Raw genomic sequence first — 26,845 nt, forward strand, 5'->3', positions numbered from 1 at the left:
TACAATTATTAAACAGATCTCACATGGAGCTAATTACCAAGCAATCCGCGGAAACTGATATGTTTTTGTTAAATTGGCAAGAAACATGCACAGAAGCAGCAGAACAAAGGCCTATTTCCACTGGATTTCATCCTGCACCTCTCAACCTCTTGATCCTTCCTGTCATGGCAGGGAGCTTCTCCTCTCCCTCCTCTGCCACCCATCATCTGGCTTGGTTGGAGGAGACGCAGCTCCACCAGGGGCTTCTTGCAGCTGCAGGCCAGCTGGCTCAGAGGTGCCTCCCATAACGGTGAGCAACATAACGCCAGCAGCTGTTTTCCCAATGGGGAAATAATTCAGGCCCCAATAACTGAGGCAGCTCATTTTCATGAAAATTACAAGGACCTCTTATCTCAGACGTTGCTCCTGATCTGTCAGATTCAAGTGAAATTTGCCAGCGGGTTTGATGCTTATCAAAGACACACGGATAGGTTCACAATCTCACACACAAACATGTGCAAGAAGAGTGATCACATGAGCTTCATTGCCTTAAAAGTTGAGAATAAATCACATGAACTCAAAAGCCAACTCAATACACAAATGTTCTTAAAGATAGATGATCCAGTACCCAAGTATTCTGGGAAATACTGACAGCTAACATTTCTGTAAGAAGCTGGTAAGTGAGAGATGGCAAGTGTTAGCAAACATGAATTTGCAGTTTGCTGTCAGAAAGGCTGCTGTCCTGTAAGGGCACAAGTATAAATGAATCACATTGTGGTTCAAACAGAAAACTTTATCCTCAGTGCAGACACGGTCATCTATGGAGCTCTGAATTTCTTTCCATCACCTCTCTAAGAAAAACAGACTGGCAAGAAGCAGAGACAAGCAGCCACAACAGTTAGGTTCACAGGCTGAAGAATATAATTTAAGAGGATGAGAAAGATATATCACAGAAATATATATTACAGTAATAGATACATCTATTATTGTAGCAGACTGTCCTTATTTGGCTAAAATGGTGGACATTTTCTAGTGTAGGAGGCAGAACAGCCTCTGGATGGTTTCCTGCTCCTGACAGAGGACATGAAGGCACCAGGTGCCTTGTGGAAGCGCTGGCAGAGACACACCGTCCTAACTTGACCCTCAGAGGGACAGGAGGCTGCCAGGTGGTGGTGGGGAGGCCGTGCAGCAGCCTGGGGAAGCCCATCCACATGTGTGGTAATCTGTCAGAAGTTCACCAGAACAGATCCCTTCCAATAAACACACTGGTTCCTGACAGGAAACAGCTGAACATCAAAATGTTTTTATATTCCATGGTGACAATGTGTTGTGTGATTTTACTGAGCTCTAGCTCCCATGATTTGGCAAGATGAATACCTGAGCTATACACATGACAAGTGAGAAGAAAATAAGCAGAGCAGCAGACTCTGGCTCTGCTCAGAAGGCAACGAGCACAGGAATTCCAGTGTATGCAGAGTAACCCGCAAGAGCCTTAACTTGGTCTTTTGAACACAGTAGTGAGGTAGCAGTGGCAGACATGCCAGTGTGTGTTGTTGTCCAAAATCTCCAGAAGATGTTTGTGCAGTTTACACTAAAGTGACAGCAGCCACTACCATGCTGCTGCTGCCGCTCACCAAAAATTGCTGGGGCTACTGCCACGTCCTGCCACAAACTTAACTGCAGAATAAATGGAAGGTCTTCCAAAATACTCCTACTTGCAGGACTAGTTAAAGCAGCTTCCAGCAGCCACTGGCTCTGCCATGGTTTTTTGGCTATTACACCTGGTATCGCAATTTTGAAATACTTGTCAGACACAGGCCATTGCAAGGTGCCAGTGTTCTGGTGCAAGACGTACAGATCAGTGGGTGTTAGTTCTCATGCTAAAATGTTCGTGCCTTGCCTTCTGTCTTCCTGCTAAACCTGAAGGGCTTGGTGAAATTGTGCCTCAGTGGTATTTTGAAAGTAGCTGGACTTTTTTTTTTTTTTTTTTTAGGTCTGCAAGGAAAACACTGGAGTTAGGCCACAGATAATCAGACACGTTGAAGATGAAAAAGTGTACAAAACAGGACCAGCACCACCTCACCTGTGGTGAAGCTGTTCTGAGCATCCTGTTGGCATTGATGATTGGTCATTGATGATCAAGATAGGTGGGGGACTGGCCTGCTGATCAAGCACCTGGTGGAACTGCACTTCACCTGCTCTGTCGGCAGCACCAGCAACTGAAGGGTGCATGTCTTAAAACAAGGTTTGATCGTCCTAGGCATAAGCCAACCTTTCTTCATGCTTATCTTAAGCTCTCACATTTATTACCATGGTAAAAACTTAGCTGGTCTTTTGCAAACTTGAAAATTTTGTTTTGTTTGCTTTTATTTATTTTTTTTTTAAAGAGGTAATTCCAAAGAAATAATAATTAAAAAGCACTCAGGCTTGCTTTCATTACTAGTTCATGTGTCTTTTTTTTATGCTGTTCAGTCTACTCTGAAATTCTCACCTTTACTCTTGAAAAGCAGTGACTTCAAAAAAAAAAAAAAGGAAAAAGCAGAAGAACATTATATTGATAGTTGTGAAATATCTCATCTGTCTTCTACACAACACAAAAATAAAATTTAATTTTGCTGTTGCATGCTACTGCACATTCCCTTACCCACCATCCCTCCAGTCCCTCGCACATAGCTATTTTTATGGTACCCTTCATATAGATCACACAATGAGATCTCTGTCCACATAGACAAACAAATGCACTCTGTATCTTACTTTTACTTGGCTCTGGATCCTGAAGCAAAACGTTTCATTCCAGATTGGATCTTTGCAGTTCTTGATGGTTTTGGTTCGGACAGTCTCAGATGAAGCAGTAGGCAAGGACAGGCTTACATAGCAGTCAGTTTGACTAACTGTATTAAAAAAAAAAAAAAAAAAAAGATATGTTGTAACTAACGTATTATGATAAAAGTCTTAGAACATAAGCTTATAGCACTGCATAGACAGTAAGCTGCAAAAAGGAGATACTGTTTTTATTACTTTCCCTAAACATCCTTACTCAGCAACCCTCACTACTACTTGTTCTGTCAAGCAGGTTGAAACTCTGGTCATTAACAGAGATTCAGAGAAGCTACTATCCTGATATATCTATACATCCTAATATCCAATTATCCTAGTAAAAGGAACTAGTGAGGAGAGAAAAAAAAAAAAAAAAAAAAAGAGCTATTTTTATTTAACAAACCCGTTATTGATGTGTCCCCAGTTTGTTGAGACCCTGAAGTGAAGAGCATGGCAGGACTCACTCCCTCTGTACTGTTGTTCGCTCTTACCTATCCTAGGTTCTGTACATTGTTCTGTACTTATGTTTACACAACAGACATTTTATTTGTCTGCTGGGCAACCACAGTTGTCTCTATTGTCTCCAACCCCTAGAACTCATCTTGTAATCACAGTAGCAGCTCAGATTTGGTGTAATATGAGACAGTTTGGGACTATGGGACATATGCTGAGAGGCAGTATGACCAAGCAGGTAACCTGCTGGAAAAGGTCTCATGACATGTTGGCTCCAATCCCAGCTCTGTTCCAGGCTGCTAGGTCATTGCAGGCAATTGCTTCCATTTAAATTAATCTTCTCTATCTGCATTTTCCCATCAATACAACAGTGATAATGATCATTTCCTCTTTTGTAACTTGCTTTGACATCCCATGATTAAAAGCATCACACACAAAAAATAACTACTATTATTATTACCAGATGGCCCACAAGAAAAGAGCACCTTATCAGTAATTATGTTTTTCTTTCTGTCAGTCTTTGGTTCTCATTCCACACTTTCTTTAAACGCATTGTGTTACTCATGTGGCAATGAATAGGTATTGCTTAAAACAATTTCTGCAATCATGTTACATATGATTTATCTTTCATGTCTTCTGATACAACCTGAACATGAAACATCTTCCAGTTTTTCAGCATGCATTTGATAGTTTCCACCTTACTGTCCACAGTGGGGAAGAAAAGACTTCACCATTATAAATACAGACCTCTATAATACGTTTAAGGAATATTAGGATAATTTAAACTTATTACTATAATTTTTAAATGCTGAATATGTGTAATATAATTTTAGATAACAATGTATTGGTTAAGGAGGTCATAAAAGCATTTTTGGCTGTATTCCCCACAGTATTTTCTACAATTCTTCCACTGATTTTTAATAAGTGAAAAAAGAGAATATTAACTTTGCACAGGTACATCCTCAGGCAGTGCAAGAGGAGAAGGTATGTGTGTTTCTGAGAATTTGTTCACTTGTGGTCTGGGAAATCTCTTTGTCATACATACTAAATAAGAAGCTTGTTTGAGAAGATGGGCTTTAGATAGTTTCTTTAGCAAAGAAATCAGTGCTACACTCTTGATTTGCATCTAGATAGAGCTGTGGTGAGAAATTTCTTCAATCTGTCATCCTCTCTGAACACAGTAGATCTGTAGCAAAAGTTACTCCAGTCTTTAAAACAGCTGCTCACCATTAATAAGAGCAAAACAAACTCCCACAGCTTGATGATCTACACTAACAGCAGCTCATTTAGTAACCTGTGAGGCCTCAGTCTCAACATAGCTGAAGACAAGAATGTAGATAAAGACATTTGAATATGAAAACAAGCAATTACAACTAGACCACTGCATGAAAAATAACAAATTATGTCACAAAACTATACTGCTGTTGGACTTCAGATAACTTACAAACACAACATAGATTTATATAACATTAGGACCAGATCCCAAATACATAATGCTAGATGTAAGTGCAGGAGACTGAGATGTCTGCATACACTCCCAGCCATGGACAAGAATAAGTGGATGCCCAGCATCTTCCAGGTTCTAGCTCTCTTCCACTCACTTTCTACCTCCATCTTTAAAGACTTTTAACCATGACCAGCTACTGAAATGAAACATATCCAGATTTAAGAGGACTGTTTTAATCAGCCTAGCATATGAGAAAGAGCTGAAGGAATTGAGTTTGCTAATTCAACAACAAAGAATGACAAAGAAGAGGGTAACAATCAGTTATGGAGTGTCCAAATGAGTGTAAAAAAGAGGACAATGATCAGTGTCTCTGCATGGCAAGGTGGAAATAAACAAAATACATAGTAGGAAAACTGTTCCATCTCTAAAAGTGCTCTAGCGAGCTCTCTTGAGAGCCTTTTTATAAATTTTCTATGAATCCTTTCAGACAGTACTCCTGCTCAGATAATTTATCAGATAAGGTAAATTTGATCCTGCTTCAGGAGAAGAGGACCAGTCCAGGTGAACCTACAAACGTATTATACGGAATCAGGACTTGCTGCCACGTGATGCCCATGTTTATGCTGGAAGGCAATAAACAGAATAATCATGGCATGATTATTATATAGATCAATTGTATTACATGGAAACCAGCTAACCAGTCTCCCTCCCAGACTTGACTGTCCGGGAAGGAAGTGATAGAGAAATCCTTATACTGTACCACAAGCCCAAATAAAAGACTCCCAGATAATATCTGGATGATGAAAGGCCTCATTATTTGCAAAAGTACTGCAAATGTGAGAGACAATTTTATGAACCACATTTTGAACATACAGGGCATAACATAGACAGAAATTACAGTTTGATTTTAGTTTATTTCCTCATTAGGTCTGGATTAAAAATTTATATCAAAGCAATGGTTCATCCTGATGTAAATATTATGCTTTGGATGTGTACCATGTGCTTTGCTTCTGGCAGTCAAGTCTTCACATTGTATATGTCTTTTCTACAAAGATGCCACTGTCAGCTTCTTTCACATCGAAGTAAACCACCGATAAACACACAGCGTCCAGACTGTCTTTTATCATAGGACTACAACTAATCCCATTTTCACAGTTAAATGAGTTCACACTTCTGGCTGGAATCCTCCAGCACTCCCAACTGATCTAGGAGTTTACAGCAACTTTCCTGTGAATAAGAATGAATGAAAACATTAAGAATGTATATGACTTACAAAGAACATTTTCACCCCAAACCTTTCCTGTCTACTTTTTCTTCTTGAACAGAAAGGGAACTTTGGAGAAAAATGTTGTAAAGATTGGGCCTGGATAAATAGAAGATGAATATCTTTGCCAGGCAGATGTTCAAAAAGATTGTCAATTTTATAGCAGAATAGGATATAAGCACCATCTCCAACATTTGTGAGTGAATCTCTCTTTTCAACTTCACTGGCTACTATTGCAGCACTACTTTATTGCCTCTTGCTGGATACAGCAAGACAAATTACCTGGGAGGGAAGCCATAGCCTCATGTGGAAACCCTCACGTGCCTTTTCAGTGATGCAGACTACCACTGCCATGTAAAATCTAGCTTCTCTTCTTACATTGGCCTCCCACATAATAGTAAATTACCTTAAGATTCTTGGCCCTTATCTGTAAGGTAATCAATGGCCTCAATTCAGCAAAAAGGTTGGCTGAAGCTCCTCTCTAGAGAACATCACTGATAAAAGTCCTCAAGGGCAAGGTTTTCCTTGGCACTGCTTCAGAGTCTTCGGGATAAACCTCCACAGGGACTCTGACATCCCACAAGCCATATCACATTGCTCTTCTAGCAAAAGGCTCACCTCAGCAGCATGCTTCATCTCATGCCTGTGAAGGAGCACTAAGAGCACACATGCATAAAACAAAGCCGCTCTCTGCTCAGCATGTACGGGAAGGAGTGAATCATTGATTACAGTATCAGTCACATTGCTTAATGCACAACTGGATGATCTGCAGATACTGTTGTCTTGATGAAACTGGAACAACCAGGACTGAATTAGAACAGATTCTGCAGGATCTTTAATAGTATGTAAGAAAATCTGTTGGTAATCAATGAACAAAAAATGTATTTTTCACATTAGAATACTGAAGGTAGGAAGTTGTACCTTCTTCTCATCAAAGGATTATCTCAGATATCTTGAAGCAAGTCCTGCAATAAGTAAATATGTGTATCAATCTTCACGTTCTTTATGAACTTCTTGGAATGTGCCACATAACTAATAGTACTATAACAGATCTGCTGATATTCTAGTTGTGGCCACTGTTCAGTGTCAAACAAAGTATACTTTGTTCTTAAATGCAATACACTACTGTGCAATAGTAACAAGAATACAGAGTAAAAATATGATCATTATCAAAGATGATCAAAAATGCCAAGGTACAATAACTTTTAAGATGTGGGAGATGGTAAGCGTGGAAAAAGGCACTGCTCAGCTTAACTTCATAAGGACTGAGAAGGCATTACACAACTCAGCCCAAAGAAATTTATAAATACAGAATGTCTATTCAGAAATCAAAGCACATATGGCATTGCTATTATCTGTTAATAACACCTGAAGTTGCCTACATATGTTTGAAAGAAACTGAACACTAGTCTTGTGCTGTGTTTTCTATAAGCACAGCACTTCATAAAACATATCTCAGCTCTCGCTCAGATGTCCATCCAGGTTTGCTGGAACTTTCCAAGCTCAAATATGAGCTTGTCATGTTTGAAACAAAGTCATCTGTCACAGCCTAAAGCTCTGCAATCTAAGTGGCGGAGAAAGAATGAAGGGCTATGAAGCTCTGTATAGACCTGTGACTTGTCAAAAAACATGGTTTGGTTCTACATTGCTGCCATTATCACCTACTCATTCCAGCCTCTCTTCTCCACCCAAGCTTCTCCCTTGTTCATTTCCATTGCCTCCGCCCTCTTCCAACCTGTTTTAAAACAGGTTTTGAGATTTAAAAAATTATAAAACATTTCAAAGCCCATTTCAACTTCTCATTAGATAGGTATTTCCTCTGAACAAGAGGATAGTGAAGTCTACCAAGAGTATGTAGTACCACCACAAAAGATTTTCATAAGATCACCCCTGTTCAGTGGAAGACAACGGCTGCAGTACCACTTGTGCTGGTACAGTATTAGAGCATGGTAGCTGCTCCCAGCTTTCGCCTTTGAGACAGGGATGAGCCCGACACTTTTATCGAAAGTTGACTCCTTTCACCAGTCCTTCAGACACTAAACAGTTTATCCTTCTAATGCCCCTGTGAGGTACCTAATACCCATTCTGCAGTCCTTAGTGTAGAGATGAGGAACCAATGCTCTGAGTAAAAACACTTTTTCCAAGACTACACCACTAGTCTACAGCAAGTCATGAGGGAACATTGTATATAATACCTTTAACCACCAAAACAGCTTTCTATTCTTGCACACAGAAGGCACACAGAAGTCAGCATGGCTACAAGAAGATGGCCAGGTGCAATTAGTAGTTATGCAATTAGACCTTGATCCTGATCTGAACAGTTTTCATTTACAGTAAGAAAAGCCTTGCTTCAGGTATGACATCACAGGGAGGAGTTTCTGATGATCAGCAGTTGCTTCTTTTATCTGTTTTTGTTTCATTTTCTTAACCAATTAGAAAATCACTGTTTACAGGCCTTGTTGCAATTTTGTAGTTATCTACATAACTATTTCTCTGTCTTTGTTCAGGTACAAGCACTGACCTATTGTCAAGCATTTCTCTTAGGTTGCCTTTAGGATTTCTCTCAATGCAAACACGGCCCTCCTGAGGCGCTAGTAGCATGAGGAACCTAGATGAGATGTCTTACAGGGGCAGCAATGCTCTTAATCATAGGGCCACATTCGAGGATTTTCCTTAATCACAGCAAAAGTCAATGACCACATTCATTTTAACAGAAGACTGATTTCACCCTAAGGCATTAGTGCTGGCTGGCTCACACTATCTGCCTGCCTCACACTACAGCTGCTGCTGGCTTCTCACACTCATTAATACAGGCAGTGGAAAGGGTAAGAAGCAGTATATGCAGCTTGTTTAGCATGTCTTCAGTCATTCCTTTTCCTATCAAAGAGCTTCTTTTGGACAACACAGCAACTAAAGTCTTGCTATGGTGGGTTACCCAGGATTTAGATGATATAGGGAAAAAATTAGTAATAATGCCTTTCAAGTCTTAAAATCAATGGTCACTGCAGTATTGTGAGTTTGTTATTGAAATGACACAGCAACAAGACAGATTTAGCACTACAGCAAAATATAAAGACAAGTTTCATAATTTATGTAATGAAAACACTAATTGAGAATTAGGCTGTCATTTTAAAAATAAAATAAAAAAAAATAATATCACAGGTATTTCAGGAAACACTTTCTGGAACCTTTGCTAAATGCAAAGTAGCAAACATGGTATGGCAAACAGCCTCAATGAAAACAATATCAACAATGGGGAATTTCCACAGTATGGGTCTAATTCCTGTTAGGCTGAAATGCAGTTGTACTTGGCTTGCAGAGAAGTCTTTCCAGAAAGAAATTCTTACAAGGTGGAAATGCAGGGTCCTGCACAGAGGTGGCTTCAAAGGGGGCTGTGAAGAAATGAATGCAGGGACTTGAGGATGAAGGCTCAGCTCTCTCTTTTAAAGATCTTGGCTGGTGGATCAGCCCTTGACAAACAAGACTTTTGCAACAACTGATCTCTTCCTACACATGGTGGCAGCTTCTGAAATCCAAGCTCCACCACACCAACTGACAGAAAAAAAAACACAAGGGAAGGTCACAGAAAGCCACTGGATGGAAGAACAAATTCAAGGCCTTTCAGAAGCAAAAGCCAAACTGATTTTGCCACTGCAAAGATGAGCGCTGAGATAACAGCAAAGGTTTTTGTGACAAGGAAACCAGCCTGGACAAAGATTGTTGTTGATACATAAAGATTACATAGGCTCAAAAAGAGACTAGAAGAGTTGCTGCATTCATAGACATGCTGTTTGGCCTGGGATATCACCACATCTGAAGTGCTTGGAGGATGAGAGAACACTATACTGTTTCACCTTACTCTCATCCTCCTCCTGAGGCACCTGCCTTTGGCTGCTCTCAGACTTTAGCAGGATAGACCTTTGGTCAGATCCAGAGCAGCCGTTCCTGTCCCTTGTGCACTTTGATGGGAATATAGGAATGTGGATAGGCCATGGGCCTCAGCCTGTGACTCCTGTACCTGGTGGTTCCTGCTGGCTACAGTTAACAGCTAACTCTTCTCCCAACAGCAGCAGCAGTGTCAGCTCTTCTCTGCCAGGAGAAAACAGGCATGGCCATGTACCTGCCCCTAGGAATGTGTCGCATCTCCCTGTTTTGCCTGTGTTTCAAGCCAGCCTGTTTGGATGACGGATGTTCAAACTTCAGGCAGTTAAACACATTTATCCACACACTATCCTGTACAGCTGCAGAGAAATTGCACCATCCAGACAGCGAATCCAGATTCTGCTGGAGCAGTGGGTATGTTTGTGACAGCCACAAAGCTTTCACGGTTTAAAAACAAGAGATAGTTGCAGCTATGCAGCTGTTAATGTTAAGTTGTCTTCCGGTTCTGGAATAAATGCAAGGGTGCAATTGTTTTGTGTGAGAGAGAGCCCTAAATAATATGTAGAAAAGGTCTTTTCAGGCCAGACAGAAAATATCAGAATTTCTCTAGAAGGCATTTCTGCTGCCCAAGCAAGGCAAATAAGATTAGAAATAAGAATAATAATAATATCCATAACTATTTAATTGCAATATAAGCATACAGACCACCCCAAAGAATACCACTAAATCAGGAGCCAGACCTTGTGAGACACAGATCTCTTGGGAGATCTGTGGGAGAGTGGTGTGGTGAAAAGCATGCCTTAGTGTTTCTCCTGTCCAGAAGCATCTGCTGTAGGCCACTTCTGAGGACTACAGAACCAGATGAACCTTTGGGCTGGTCTAGTATCACCATTATTACAACTTTTTATGGAAGAACTTTAGCTAAACTCAAATATGTCCAGAAATTGGGATGCCAATGTCTTGGGAATTATGTGTACTACTTAGACTGTAGTTGCCTGATATCCTACATATGTTGGAGCAAATTCTGATTCATGAGTAAGCCTTACTCATATCAGATTTCAACACACATTAGTAGCCTAATTCTTGTTATTATGCTCACACCACATACAAATATGACCTTTTGTTTGACACAAAAGGAAAAACCTAGGCAATCACGATCATAGTTAATTGACATAGATATCCTGTAATATAAAAACAAATCCTCTGTTATACAACTTGTGCAAGATTTAAGGAGGCAAAGATGCTGTGGGTAGCAGCTCCTCTGCACAGAGGAGGACACGGGCTCTCCTTTATCTGTACAGTGCCACAGAGCAAGAAAATCAAAGCATACTTGTCTTTGACACATGGTCTTCCAAAAACTACATTTTGGCCTAATCCAACTGACTCCATCAAAGCACAGATAGGTTTTTCAGCTTGAACTACTTCTGCTCCCTCTTTCAACTCTGTCACCAACACCCTCTCTCTTAACAACTTTAAATTATACAAAAATAGTAAATAAACCAAATAACTGTAAATGGGAAATACAACCATTGTTTTATGCTTTTCCTAAAATATGTTTTGTTTGAAATGTTTAAAATACTTACAAATATGTGAGTAAAGTTGTGAATTACATGAGAAATACATTCCCACAAAAACTATTTTCCAAAATAATAAATAAGCAAAGAATAATCCTAAACTTGAAATTATTTGTAATTTTATTTAGAGATGCTACTGTTAGTCTTATGGATCTATAAAGTAAAAAAAAAAAAAAAAAAGTTTTTTTTTTTTTACTCAGTTTCAGTTTGCTTTTTAACAGTGAATAATTTCTCATTTATTGACCTTTAACAACACATACTAGCCTTTTAAAATGGTGAGCAAAACCTTTGAGGCCAGTCCAATATTTTTTTGGAAAGCCATGTGGTCTCCATGGAAGCAAATATTCTTGCTGAGTTCACTTGGGTTTACTTACTATGTAAAGATACATATTCACTTCCTTCTTGCTACATTCCTGCCTTGTGTCTTCTCTCTGAGACAGATTTGAGTTGTCCCATCAGCTTGGTTTGTCCTACATGAGCAACCACTGAGATTTTTTCTTTTCTACTCTCACCCACTACACCAACCCCCCAGAAACATTTCAGTCATATTGTTTTTGCTTTACAGGCCTGGTATTTCAAATGCATTTCAGTAAACCATTCACAGAAAAAGTTGTTTGACAATAAGCCATATAATGCCTTTTTTTTTTTAAATAAGATATAGAAATATAGATGTGCCTGAATGTACTTCTACTGCCTGCAAAAGACAGACAGATGGTAGCAGAGCTCCTCATATTACCCCACAGCCTGTAGCAGCCACTCATCATCAGTGCTGGCATTTTCATCCAGAAGCAGGGGCACAGCCTGTATCACAGCACGTCAGACACTGTAACTGACACTTACTTTTTAACAGTTAAGACACTTCACAGTATACCACGGCTGACTTTTGGTATTTCCATTAAGTGTAACACTTCTATAAACTGAAAGGTATTGTTTATAAAAGAGTGTATTTTAAGAATAGCACATATTCAAACATGGAACAATATCTGAAACCATGGTGACACTTTGTACACAGATACATGTTACAGTGCTCGGTTAGCCTTACTGCTTTCTGAACTGAACTACTATCAAAGAAAAACTGTGATACTCACACAGATCTGCCTTTCTCAGATTTCTCATCCTTATGACTTTTACAGAGAGGGAGCTGCATGGACATTCTTCACACTGCAGAAATATGACAAAACAAATAGTCGCATAAACATTAAATGGTTTATGCTTCATAAAGCATGCACTCCCATAAGAGTTTGTTGCACTTTTTAACACCATGCAGCAAAATTGGAAGACTGGTTCTCCTGCCCTCTATCACTAAGAAACCTCTAGCTTTACTCATTCTCATGGGGCTGTTTTATTGGTTAAGGACAGGGGGGAAGAGCAGAAAGGATGAGGGGCCCCATTCCACCATGCTTTGAGCACATTTCTCCCACGTGAAGACCATTGCAAGATTCTGTTCATTACTGTCCTGTCCTTTTGAAATGATAAACCTATAGATTCATAGGGTTTCTTTAATCACTTTGCTTACACTTTCACTCTGCTTGTTTGTTAAGCCATGGAGGTCCCACACTGGAGGTCTCTGAGCCCTTCATTGGTTTCAATGAACACTTTTGCTAACATATCCCTGTTATGCAGAAATGCTCTGTAATTTCCATTTTAGAGCTAATGAAGATGACCACAGAATGATTAAGTAACTCATTCATAGTCAGACAGCAAGTTAATTTCAGAGCTGAGGAAAGGACAGAGCATGAGACTTTCTGAAGCCCAATAGAGAGTTTTGTGTCTTTCCCTGCCTATGTTCCACCAAAGGAGAGGAAGGAAAAAAAAAAAGAAAAAAAAAAAAGAAAAAGAAAAAAAAAAAGAAAAAGAATTCACAGTCCAAGATTTTCTTGGGTGTCAGCCATGCACAAACGTCAAACTAGTTCTATCTTTGTGTCTGTGATTAACTACTGTTGTAAGTCTGTGACTCTCCTATGTAAACCACTACCAGGTGGCTGCTAGCACAGCTACCTAGGCACAGCAAACGACAATACTCATAGCTGACAAATGCTGTGCTGAGAAAGACCCCAACATGCTTACATCAAACCACAGATTCAGCCCAGATCCTCAGCAAATTTCTGTGAGAAACATCGGACTTCTTCCCAACCTCTGTGTGGGTCACCCAGTGCAGCTGATTTTTTCTCCACCACCAAAAATGCCTCCACAGGGATGTTAGTACCAGCAAAGCCATAGGTCTGCCTGACATAAATAAATACATGCATAAAGTTGGACTAACAGCTCCTGAGACCTATTCTAGACACCAGAATCCCAGTCACAAACACACCCCAGGTCATCTTCAGCTTGTAATGAATTTTAGTCTGAATTTCTTACCTCACGAGCACTCCAGTAGGATCCCATTTTGCTCCCAGCTGCATACAAGTCAGATATGGTTGTCACGTTAGTGTTACAGGCAACAGCTGGCAGTGACTTGTGAAGCACCTCTGCAAACTTTAAGGAGGCACCTGTTGAGCACCAAGTGGCTTATCTATGCCCCACCTTCTTTATTGCCTGAAGGGGAAAGTATGAAGAGAGAAGGGGAGGGAATTTGCTGAGTTTATTTGATAGCTAAACACCACAGGTGTGTGTTGGAGGAATGCTGTACACGCCAAGATGCTTAGAGCTATTAGCAAATCAAGATTAAGGAGTGATAGTGCACAGCACTTGCATGGATACCTATAACCTGGCAGTCTAACAACGCACAAATCAGAGAAGATAACAGTAGATATGTGTAGGATGAAGGAAAACAGCAGTTTAGCAGTAATTCAATAAACAGTCAAAAGTATTGTGGAGAAAACTTTTAAAGATTCTGCATTTCAACCAAATTTGATTTACTTTCCTAAGGTAGAGTTACACACTGGTAGATTTCCCCCCCCCCCTTTCATGTGTGTACTTGGTCAGCTTGATTATATGTTTTCCTGCTTTCAGGACCCTCACAAACAAGCAAAAAAAGAAAACAAACAAGCAAAAAATAAACCAAGACAAAAAAAAATACACAACACATTTTCCTCCAAATTTGGGCATACATTTATTTATCTTAAATGCTAATGTCTAGTTGTTTTCAACATGATACAGTGTAATTAAATTGGTATAAAAATGACACTTTTTTTTTTTTTTTTCTGGCAGAAAACTGCAACAGCAGATATGTAAATACCTGTGTATGTATCCCACTACTAACAAGCCCAGATATCTGGTATGAAATCACCATTTGATGTCTGCTGGAGCTGATGCTGTATTCTCACAAAATGGTGGTAGTACCCACCACCTGTCTTCCCCTTCTACACACATCAGGAAAATGCACAATAAAAAAACTCAGTCCTGTACCTACAACATTCCCCAAAAGGCATTCTTTCTGGTAAGAGATCTTCAGCATCATAATAACATTCCTTAAATCCTATTGCCCTGTCTACAACAATCATTCCCAAAATCAAATCATCCTGCTCTGTACAGTAAGAAATAAGTATTACCAAGCTCAATAATCAGGTAAACCAAGTAAATCCATGAAAAGATGCCGAATCAGACAAGCAGCCTTGGCTGTTTGTCCAAAGCTGAGAAATTTGATCAGGAAGTGGGTAAGCCTGGACTGTTTTGTTAGCTTCTGCAATGGTCGAGCTGTTGTCTCCTGAGTCTTCCCCTGGGAAAGTCTGACTTGAATAGTTCAAGGAAAGAAAAACTCTGGACCAGTGTCCAGACCTCTATCCCCTCCTCCAGAGGATCTCTTAAACTCAGAGGGAGTGTCCCCTACAGTAAGCACTGGAGGGCATAGGTGGAGCTGGAGGGATCCCATCCTGGACACTGGCTAGCAAATGGCTCTGCTAGAAGGCCCAGTGGTAAGGCCCAGGACGGGCACCTGGGACACATCTAGCATGAGCATACAGAACAGGAAGAATCCAGTAACGGAAAACACAATGACAATGTCCAAGAAACTACAGTTTCTGTTTTGGTTCAGATTTTCTAATATTTTAGGGTACATCTCAAATTCTGTTAATAGACATGCAGAAGGTGTAGCAGTCTGTAGGAGGGACCCTTAGGTCCCTTTTCTAAGGAATATGTATTTTCTAACTAGCCTGAGGCTGGTAAAACCAGGTGAGCAGGTCCTCACCATATGAACCAGGGTACCCCAGGAGACTTGGCAGACTTGGCTGATACAACACTCAGATCTTTGCAGTAACAGGACAACTCTGACAAACATGATGAGACCCTCCCTGGTAGGCATTAAAGATTAAAACATGATGCCCATTTTGACAGTTTGGGTTCTTTATTTTGAGCTTATCAGTGGCTTTTAAGATAGAATGTCAGACAGGATTTAAGATAAGAGTGAAAATATCTACATGCCTTGCTGGTAAATATGAGTAGAGAAAAGACCCTTCTATAGCTCTTACCTACTTCTTTTAGGCCAGGCTGCACAAGGACGTAAGAGACTCTTCTGACTCTCATCCTGGCTGGCCAGCTGCCAGCTACTGTCTATGTCTCACTACCCTTTTTGTGGGTCTAGGACCAAAATAACCAGCTCCAGTTCTAGAAAAGACTAAAGACTATTCATCTTTCTCCAGTAATTTGCCTCTGAGGAAAAATTCATAACAAACTACACTTCCCTCTATGGTGGACTTTTCTTGACTGTTCTTGACTGTTGTGTGTTTCAGTAGATTCCCTTCTCTGAGCAGCTGAGCTTTTTTTTTCTTTCTTTCTTTCGTTTTTTTTTTTTATTTTATTTTTTAAAGCAAAACAGTTAATTTTTTTTTCATAATATCTAAACAATTGCCCAAAGGGGGAGAGGATTTAGTTATGAAATTTCTTATTAGCTGAAGTGGAAGAAATATAAGATATATATTCTGTTATATATAAACATGCAGGTGCAGTGGTGGTTGATCAACATCCATGCTTTGACGGACAAGCTCTCACTTCTTTGGAATGACACACAACCATTTCCTGTTTCTGTTACAAACCGGTCTCCTGGACAGCCTGAAGAGGAGTGCTGCTTTTTGTTTATGGATTGCTCATCAGGTTGCCTTCATCATGTGTGTACGCACATCATTTAGTGCATTCTCAGGAAATGCTTTGGACACCTCTTCATCTGTTCTTTGGTAATCACGCTGGTGTTGGAGAGCTGTTACATTTTTGTGTGTGCTTAAATCAGCTTTTCGCCCTCAGCCACTGAACTTCAATATACTTGTCAAATAACTAGGTTACTCTGTGACAATTGTATCTTAATTTGCACTTGCAGATGTATTTTACATTTTATGGCTGGTTAACAACTGTGATGCAGTGAACAGAATATTGCTTTCTTACTCCATTTCAATAGTGCGAATGAGTGGATGCAATTATCATACACCTTTCAATCCTCCTCACATGCTACTTGTTTTGGTAATATTTCAGCTCACTACATTGAACAAGTTCCAGATGATCCTGAAGCAAAATAGCTTTTCAGGGAGATAACTGCATGTGATCTGAGACAGAATACAGCTTATTGTGGGAGAAAATGGCAGTAGCCATTCAAAACAAATTCATCAGTTTGATTTAATTGTTAAGAAGGAACATAAAAAGACCTAAAAAGACCTAAAAGTCACTATCTCTATATATGTATCACCCATCACAATCTGAAAAATTAAGTATCGTTCATGTGATATTTCATGACAATTCATAACAAAAAAGTATTTGGGCAACAAAAGTTTTATGAGGTAGAACACCATTTAATTCAAGTTATTAAAACCAAATAAAATATTTTTACATGTTAAAATCACCAACTTCTGTGTCTGAAGAGGGCTTCATAGATTTGTTACCAATAGTCACAATGAAATGCCAGAATATTTTGCAGATGAAAAAATACTAACAACCAAACCATTAAGATACCACAGAGAGAAAGTTAAAACTATTTCCCTATCACACACAGCTGAATTTGCATTCTGTGCATCACAATGAGATGGTGTTAACAACAGACCAGCCTGTCTGATATCAAAACTTCTGACCAAAAAAAGCAGCTATATCAGTAAACCAAACCATGTGGCTCTGAAGTCAGTACTTCAAGTTTTCTTTTTTGAGAAGGCTACTTAGAAAGAGATGGCGCCTGCCAAGAAAAGTGAAGTAGCTATTGCATTTGATATATAATTCTGTTTTGTCGTGATAAATATTTAATAAGAGAGGAAAATGCTGTTCAACCAGAGGCCTGTGCTTGTGATACTGGATGGCTCAGAGCTTGTTTCTTCCGTGCCACCGCCATGCGCAAGGCTTGAAGAATCATGTTCTCATTGTTCATTATGTTGTAATTAGTCAGCCTCTGAAGTTTGTTGAAATCTTCTGCTTTCAGGGAGACCTCTCTCGTTGAGTACGGAGAGCAGAAACTGGAGAGATCAATCTTGCCCTGTTCCATTTCTGCAGCACTACGAGCCATACCTGTCAGGGGAAAAGAGGAAGGTGTTTGTATAGTCTCAGGGAATTACAGTACTCTGATAGGCTATGTCAAGAATAATTTAGAGAGATCACATATGTGGCTGATATGAAGACAATTGCAGCACTCCAATCTCTAAAAATGTACTTCTAAACAAAACCCTTTTAGAAAACAAAGAAGAGGGAAAAAAAAAAAAAAAAAAAAAAAAAAAAAAAAAAAAAGAGAGAGAGAGAGAGGGAGAGAGAAAAAAAAATGCATCACTACATTCCATTGCAATCAGCACCGTCTACTGGCCAACTCACGGCATGACATTTTCATTTTTTGAGAGTTCACAGGTCACCAAGTCATACCATGAGGGTTCTTGAGTAGAATATATACTAATGGTAAAAGGAATAATGAGATGTACAGCACAGGAGGAGGCAGAATATTAGTAGCCTTGGAAATCATAATAAAAACAAAGGCAGTATCTCAAACAGTGGTCCAAAAGAACACTGTGACTGCATTTATTAAGTCTTAGTTTACATACTATTGCTTTGATTTCCCAGCATATACAATCAACGTGTTAAACAGTGTAAACAGAAAGCACAGTGGGCCTCCACAGATCTATACTCTAAAGATAATTCTTCCTAGATCTGAATGTCATAAAAATATGTATCTGAAAACTAGGCTTTGTTCTACACCCTAAAATAAAATTTTGGAAATCACAAGGTGAAATTAGATCCCATTCCTCTACTTGAGAAACACATTTCTTCTTTCACTGAACTGCACCAAGATTCAAACTAAAATTATGCCCAAGATTTCACTGATTTTGCAAATAATTTGAGCCATCCCCTTTTGCAATGTATTCACCAGTATGTATTGGGTTAAAGAAGAAACTCTCAGGAAGTAAAGAGGTTAATTGGGTCAATAAAACAGCTGGGTAATGCTAACTTACCAGGTGCTACGCATCTTTGGAAGGTGTCATTCACTAGTGGAAAATAAAGCAGGAGAGGAGCTCCTGGAGTGTCTGCACCATCGAACATGTAGCATTCCTTCAGGTTCTTCTCATCATCCTTCAGCTCAATGTTGGGAAATGCAATTCCCTGCTCTGAGAAGTAACTGCAAGCCTGCTTTAGAGGCTGGTCAGTGCCCAACAGCAGCAGAGTAAGAAATGGAAAAGATACACAAGATCAGGCTGCTGCTTAATTCATGCTAAGCTGCATAAAATAGCCTGATAGCATTGGAAGGTTAGAGATAATGTGAGAACCTGCAGTCTCTAGTTCTTCTCTTGCCTAAGGAACTTTTTGAAAATAAACATGCAGGAAAACACATGATATTAAGTTGGTAAAGAAGATTTTAGATCAGTACCAAGGCACATCTTTAAAATGGAAATATGATTTAGGAACAGAACAGGTAATTTGAAAGATTGTTAAAGAGCATCATAAATTAAAGGAGAACTAAGAAAAATTTGCATCTAAACAAAACTAAATTTTCAGTCCAAGACAGTAAGGATTTTCAGTCATGTTACCTGTCTATACAGCATTTATAATTTGTAAATTGACTTCAATAGATTTTAGCAGGGTTTTGAGATCAACTTCCCCATTTAAAATTTTGATTTTCAGAAATAATATGAAATTTCAAGCTAACATATTTTAAGAGTATTAAACTTCAAAATATAACACTAAAAGCATTTATCACAAAGCTCGTTTGTGATGATGAAACTTTGCTAAATTATGTGACAAAACACTGAAGCACCACCGTTTTTTACGTGAATTAAATATTTCCAAAAGAGTTCAGACTACCAGAAGGAAATGCAGTATGAGTTACTACATGTGGTGTTTTTTTCAGCTACAGTACAGAGACAAAAAATTTTCATGTGGCATTACAGTGTAAGAGCAGCATGAGAGTATCATCCACTTGTAAAATAACGACAGATTCTTAACCAGTGAACTTCATATTTTCTATGGTGCCTTTCAGGAGCAGGTTTACAATTACAAGTATGCATTTGGAAGTCTAAATTTGTCTTCTTAAGTGGTAAATACCATCTCTGAAATCTATGTAGCCATTTTATAATCAGATTTTTTCAAACATAGCAAATGCATTTGATGTTTTGCTTCAAGCTCACTGCATTAGGAGAAAAAATGCATTCATAAAAAAAAAAAAAAAAAAAAAAAGACAAAATTCTTGACTCTCTAGGTTGTTCTTGGACAGCTAAAAACCACATTTAAAAAATTAAAAGAGAAATAAAAAATTACACATTTAAGGAAAATGCAGAATAAATTATACATATGAATCACAGAAAAATCTTTTCCAGCTACATTTGTGCTATAAAATCTTATGTTAAATTGTAATGGAAGTTGCAGCTTAACCATAATAATTTCATTGTGCCACTCTGCACTTTATTGGTGAAGCAGAGATCTCTGAGTATTTCATTTAGTATTCTTTCAAAAGTGATTTGAGGAAAAAAATGGAGTTGTTCTTCCCTCTGGGAATTTCCATTCTTCTTCTAAGGCTTGGAAACACCATTTTACTAGGTTCTGCTGATAACATTCTACAGACACCTATCTGAAAGCTGAAGAAATTAAAGGAAAAGCCATTATTAAAGTAATTTTTGTGACTTCTCACCAAGGTCTGTGATCCACCTGTGTAATTTAAGTGTATGATGACATCCACTTTCCTCTCTGGTCTCATTAGGGGTGGACAGCTGGTTTCAAAGAAGAAAGCTGCGTCCACCAGCTCCAGGTGCTCCGAGTTGCCTCTCAGGTCATTAGGAGAGGTGTCTAGTGAGGTGTCTAAAGAGTGACAGATTTGGAGTTATTTACAAACAGCAGAAAGACACCTGTCAAGTTAGAAAACAAAAGAAAGGCAAGCTTTTCTCCCATGCAGGAATTTCCCTTCATTTTTGGATATCATGCAACAATCCTAAAGCTTCCTTCAGCCTCTCTACTCACATTTTATCAGTCTTTCCAAGCCCATAAGCTGCACCAAACCAACGGCAGGTTTTCTATATGCAAAGTCCCATCCCAATGATTTTTATTTCAGGAAGGACTGTCAGTACCAAATCACCCCAAAACTGAACAGTCCTGTTACTGGAAGTGAGGGATGTAAGGAGTTACTTCATTTTCCCTCTCTTTTCTTTCATCAAAGAATAACAGTGGACCACAAAATCCATTCTGTTTTCTGCAGGATTTACAAACATCCCACATCTGAATTCCAACCCCTGTGCCCGCTCAGATGAGCCACTATGGCTCATGAGCAGAAGTGCTGTCTACACCTTTCCATTTTGCAAAATGCTCGTGCTGGATGTACTCGTTGTGCATCTGGAAGCCCCTCAGGAAGTTGTGGTACTTGGAGACAGCAGGGCGGTCCGTCAGGATATCCCGGAGAGTTGTGGAGAGGCCACTGGTAGGAGTGAACATGCAGGTAGCCATCTCGTAGGGCTTCTCAGGCAAGTCCGGTTGTTCCTCTAGAGGTACATGGCATAAATTACACACAACTAAATTATAGTCACAATTAAGATGTGAACCAGATGCAAAGAAGAGAAAGGATCAATGACTTTTCCAACAGTAGTAACAATATATTTAGAGCTCTTTGTGTTCACCTTTTTAAAGGCTGGACCTGAAAGTTGCTGAGCATCAGCATCAGCAAAAAGTGTTTGTTCCAGTGTTTGACCACCCTCACAGTAAATAATTTTTTCCTTATTTATGTTTTTCCTTAGTCTGAACATCCTGTAGTGCAGCTCTTCCCATTCACATGTATCCTGACATCAGTTACCAGGGAGCAAAGACTGGCACCTCCCTCTCCACTTCCTCTCACAAGGAAGTTGTAGAGAGTTATTTTGCCTTATGGTCTGCAGTGAGTTCCAGACAATTGTTTGATAAAACATAAACTCACTTTTGTTTTCTAAACCGCGATTGGTCATATTTGATTGAAGTAGCATTTTTCTCATAAAACAAGAGGATTTTGGTAGACATCAAAACAATTCAGTTTTCCAAGCAAACAAAAAGCTAGTAAAATCATTTCATTTATAAATTTGAAAAGGTTACTGGTTTTAGATTGGGCTAAATTTGAAATTTTAAGCTTATTTTGAAAAGAAAACTTGAATATTTTTAAATAAAATGTTTTGACTTAAAACACAGTTTGTTCAGTTTGGTTTGCACATCTGAATTCAACTCAAATTTGCAATTTATATAAACCCAAATATAGTTGTTTTGTTTTGTTTTGTTTTTCCCAAAATAAACATAGCCCACAGAAATGCCACATGAGTCCATTCAACATGAAACCACTGATTTCACTTGAATTTTAACAATGAAGTTGCTCATGGGTATTTTCAAGGAATGGTCTTTCAGTCCTGAGCTGCCCTTCTCAGCTGGCATAATAAAGCTCTACTACACTGATTTCCTTGGACCTCTGATAAATCTTGCAGTTCAGTCAGATTTTGAGGGAAGTATACACAATGCAGAGGGAACAGAAACTGAAGGAAAAAAAACAAAACTCTCAAGCTGCTCAACAAATAGAGATGCCATGAGGCTTTGATTGAAGCAATTCTTCCCAAAAGTATTTTAACTCAGCACTTTAGAGATCATGTTATATAGCCATCCTTATCTTCTTTCCATCAAGGTCTGTCTGATAGTGCCTTACCTTCTAATACAAATCTCACTAATGCCAGTCTCAGATTAAGCAAAACACTGGCTATTCAGTAACATCAAAGCACTTAATTTTCCCAGTACTTTCCCTAACCCAAGACTGAGAGCACCAGGCTGACAGATGAACACAAAACATGGGAAATGTGAGTGCAATTACTGTGTCAGAGGTATGTTATTTCATCCCGTATCAGAGGGGCCTGGAGAAGGGAGGCCATAATTCAAAAGGCACTGGAGATTTACCGATTTCAGTCACTTTGTCTTGGGTCCATCTGTGCCAGAAGTCCTCTGAATTATCAGCTGCATGCCAGGCATCCAAGAGGTTTTTGGAGAAGATACTACTCCACATTCCTAGGAAGTCAGAGATGGATAATGAGCAGTAGTGAGGTAAACACAAGGAACTGATTTATAAATAAATAAATAAATAAATAAACAAATAAATCTCCTGCCTTCTGCTCCTTTCACAGCACTTTTCTAACTTCTTCTTTTATTAATTTCTTTCCAACTTTTACATAAGACTAGACATCTATTTCAGTGATAGACTGACAGACTTGACTCAGAATGCAAATTCATAAGAAATTTTAGTTATTTTCCTCCCACCTTGTTTTACCTAGAATGACATATGTTTTGATAAACACTGCACTATTTTCCTATTTTCATTTCCTTTTCCTTTCTATAGTGAAATATTTTCAACCAGCTCATTCACTGATTCCCCTCCCTCATGTTCTATTTATTTCTTATTACTACCCTCAGCTTTCTCAAAGTTTCATAGACTTTCAACTTTTAAAAGGTTTTGCACTTTAAGGTCAATGGTGATGTTTCAAACACACTTGCAAAGGTACATAACTTCTCTTTTTTAGTTTCATTTTCATAGCCCCAGTGATAAAGCTAGCTGGGCAGATGAGTGAATTTCAGGAGACATGCTGAATGTAACTGACTGGGATACTGAACCACTTCTGACATGACCCAGTACCTCTGCTACCACACGCAGGACAATGGTTTGCTATTGATTAATTTCCAGAATCATTGGTGTTTGTATGAAATTCTTTTTCAATCCCCCAGGCTGGTGAGTCACCTTGCATGAAGCAGATCCGGGACTCAGGGAGCTTCTTCATCAGGCGACCCATGAAAAACTCGCTGCCAAAATCCTCTGCACGAATGAAGGCACCATACTTCAGGAAGCCCACCTCGTATGGCGTGAACTCCACCCACTCTGCCAACACACATGCCAATAATGTTAGTTCCAGTAACCAAGGGAAAAAAATGCTACTAAAAACAGCAATGTCAATAGACAGTGAGTGAACCTTTCAAGTGTCAGCTCTTGGAAATGGGCTGGTTTAGCTCATGCCCAAAGCAAACCGTGCTGACTGCTCCCTCTCAGGTCCAGTAGGCAATTGAACCCGCTGTTGCACTTTCCACAAGGTTGTGAAAAAAATAAAGTGAGGGCTAAGAGAAAATTTAAGTTTATTTTTATCTAGCAAGCGGGAAGCTTTCTCATGGAAGGTGGACTGGAATTCAGTCTGGCTTCTATTGCATTTATTGCCTTTAGCCAGTCATGAAAAATATACATTAAGTGAACTTAAAGCTTCTGTGAATCACTTTCTTTAACAATTCATAGTGTTTATGAGGCAGTGTCATGGATCTATGTCATGTTAGCAGTCTGAAGTTAATGTCTAAATATGCACACTTAATGTGATGGGATTTTACAAAACCTTAAAGTGTTGCTGTCGACCCTATGGCTTCCCAGCTATTGTTTACATCTCTCAAGAGGACTTATGCCTTGGGCAAGAATTTAAAATGATCTGTCATTCTTTACAAGATCTATACCTATGTTAAAACACAGCTCTTTTCCCAGAATTGAAACATTACCTCTAAAATCTTTGGTAGCAACTTTGTCCTTGACATTGAGAGCAAGGTAGATGGGCAGTGGATTCTGGCCCTGACTCACTGCCCGACGTTGATCAGAAAGTCTGTGGTAGCATTTCTGGATTTAAAAAAAAAAAAAAAAAAAAAGTTTGCCAATCAGTTCCATAAAGACATCAGTAAATATGGGATGTTATTTATCTGAATTTCCTCCTAGATTTATTTCCATACGTCCAATAAACAGAGGACAAGAAAATCATGGGAGTAGGAATAACTCTCACTAACAAAAAGAGCTATGTTCTATATTCAGTGTACGGCACCAGTAATGAAGTGCTTCACATGATCTCCTAGCTTTGTATTGTCAAATGTAAGTGAAAAAAACAAACATGGCAGATCTAGCTAATTCTGCTATTATGATATACTTCATCTATTTGACGTGAGTTCTTCAAGGCAGCATGTTAATGATGGTTCTAATCAAGAATTTTATTGAAACTCATACTGAAGTTTAATATTCCCAGAGGGAAAATTCCCTGTGCTGCCCAATACTAATGGCTTATGTTATACATGAAATTGATATTTTGAGTGTACTTACGTCAAATGAAATATTAACACATTTTGCTAGGAAGCACTGAGGCCAGAAACACACTGTGAAATCTGATACGAAGTGGCAGTACTTTTTTTTTTTTTCCTTTTTTCACTTGGACAAAATATAAACCATTTTTTATGGGATTTTAAAATAAAATAGCTTTTTCTCCAGTTAACATCAGACTGCAAGTTTACATGGAAACTTTTGCATTTGTCATTACAACAGCATTAGAAAGGAGCAGTCCTGAGAGACCAAATCAAAAGCAGCTGAAAGGCACTGCAAAATGACAGTTCCTCAGCAAAGATCTCTCAGGAGCTCTGGATCTATACTCTAGCACTAATTCAGCAACTACATAGGGGGGTACATCTGCAGTACATTCAATGTGTGACTTGTATAAACACTGCAAACATTGCAGCAGCAGAGACATCAAATGTAGGGCTATAAAAAACAACTAAGAATCCTGAAAAAATCGTGGACAGCTACAAATGTTAACTAGTATGCCAGTTACTTTAGAGCTAGTCTAAGCATTTCTGTTACATTTAGTCACACTTTAGGCTTTACTGTAGACATACACTGCATCTCCAAGTTATTAATGTAAATAGATACTCTGCCTGCATACCAAGTATAGTGTTATTAGCCAGGCACTTCTTCCTAGGGTTTTATTTTCTTGTAATAATCATAAGGATCATGTCACCAACTTTATGAGAAGAAAGGTGAATAGACATTACCCCATCATTTAACATGGATTCAATCATGAGTCCCCACAGATCAATAAAAGATGTCTTATGTCCTGCTTGGGTCCTTTGGCTCAGCTCTCTGTAATAATTCCTCAGACTTCTCAAGGAAAAAGCACCCATCTTGCACTTGGTTGCTTGCTTCCGAGCTTCAATAATTACTTCTCCGAGATCCTTACGTGACCAATCTGCATCTTCATACAGTTTGGTCATGGTCCTTTAAGCAGGAAATGCGATGGGGAGGGGAAAGAAATGAAGATGATGGCTTTAAAACTGAGAGGATATATTTTGCAGAGCTTTGGGCACTTCTTATTGTTTTAGCTATAGGTCACTCCCCTACTTTGAGCTTACTTTGAACAGAAATGCAAATCTAAAGGCAATAAATCATAACCTCTTGATCTGGAAGCCAACACAAACAGCTGCACCAGCTGTCTATGTTGTTTTTGTCCAACAGTAACTAAGCATACAGGATAATTTTGCATTGGATTAAGGATTTCTGCACTACCAGTAAAGTCTCATATTTTAATTAGGGATAGATTACTTCAGAGATACCAAATATCACTGAGGGGGAGTGGAGAGGCAGGCACTAATCTCTGTTCTCTGGGGACAGCAACAGGACCTAAGGGAATGGCATGGAGCTGGAACAGGGGAGGGTCAGGCTTGGTGTTAGGAAGACATTCATCACCAAGAGGGTGGTTGGGCACTGACACAGGCTCCCCAAGACAGTAGTCACAGCACTGAGCCTGTTGGAGTTCAAGAAGTGTTTGGACAACACCCTCAGAAACATGGTCTGATTTTGGGGTGGTTCTGTGTGGAACCAGGAGTTGGACTCGATGATCCTTGTGGGTCCCTTCTAATTTAGGATATGCTGTGATTCTATGATGACTCTGTGAAAAATGTGGTGCATAACAGGCCTTTCAAGGCCTATTATGAAGGCCCTGGCATTCACAGGCCTTATATGGAAGCAGTAACTCGTGACCTTTTACCCTTGCTGAGATCTAAAAGCCTAGACAAAGCATGAGTTTTGCTTCACATAGTATCTCAACAATAGTATCAAAATGATTCCTCACCATGTTGTGCCAGATGAGCCACTGATGTATGAAATGCAATCCAGAACACGCAACTTTTGAAGACCCAAAATGCTGCCATACATGGCAGTGAGTGCTCTTATTCCACACCCTGCTGTTGTCACAGCCACTATCGGCACCTGTTCAA

At 39.2% G+C, this 26,845-nt stretch overlaps 2 protein-coding genes across 6 annotated transcripts in view; both read right to left on the reverse strand.

Annotated features, from left to right (window-relative positions):
- LOC101792932 (cytosolic phospholipase A2 epsilon) overlaps positions 1–13,951 on the reverse strand; it is a 29,479-nt gene extending 15,528 nt beyond the window's left edge. For 2 of the 5 annotated variants that reach the window (XM_072038776.1, XM_005030434.6), the window contains exons 1-3: positions 13,775–13,950; positions 12,505–12,577; positions 2,734–2,870 (exon numbers count right to left, since the gene is read on the reverse strand). In XM_072038776.1, coding sequence (XP_071894877.1) covers positions 2,734–2,870; positions 12,505–12,577; positions 13,775–13,801 — 237 coding nt within the window. In that variant the 5' untranslated portion in view covers positions 13,802–13,950. Of the gene's footprint in view, positions 1–2,733; positions 2,871–12,504; positions 12,578–12,932; positions 13,073–13,774 lie in introns of those variants that run through there. The other 3 variants (XM_021279172.4, XM_005030433.6, XM_021279171.4) reach the window with 3 other exon arrangements.
- A 500-nt stretch (positions 13,952–14,451) lies between these two features.
- Positions 14,452–26,845, reverse strand: part of LOC101794396 (cytosolic phospholipase A2 epsilon) — a 28,027-nt gene continuing 15,633 nt past the window's right edge. Inside the window, exons 12-20 of the mRNA XM_005030442.6 lie at positions 26,701–26,837; positions 25,625–25,847; positions 24,317–24,431; positions 23,523–23,660; positions 22,691–22,798; positions 21,079–21,270; positions 20,430–20,596; positions 18,760–18,943; positions 14,452–17,830 (exon numbers count right to left, since the gene is read on the reverse strand). Of these exons, the coding sequence (XP_005030499.2) occupies positions 17,592–17,830; positions 18,760–18,943; positions 20,430–20,596; positions 21,079–21,270; positions 22,691–22,798; positions 23,523–23,660; positions 24,317–24,431; positions 25,625–25,847; positions 26,701–26,837 (1,503 nt within the window). The 3' untranslated portion in view covers positions 14,452–17,591. The remainder of the gene's footprint in view (positions 17,831–18,759; positions 18,944–20,429; positions 20,597–21,078; positions 21,271–22,690; positions 22,799–23,522; positions 23,661–24,316; positions 24,432–25,624; positions 25,848–26,700; positions 26,838–26,845) is intronic.

This window comes from Anas platyrhynchos, chromosome 5 (genome assembly GCF_047663525.1).
Source record: "Anas platyrhynchos isolate ZD024472 breed Pekin duck chromosome 5, IASCAAS_PekinDuck_T2T, whole genome shotgun sequence".
Taxonomy (NCBI): Eukaryota; Metazoa; Chordata; class Aves; order Anseriformes; family Anatidae; genus Anas; species Anas platyrhynchos.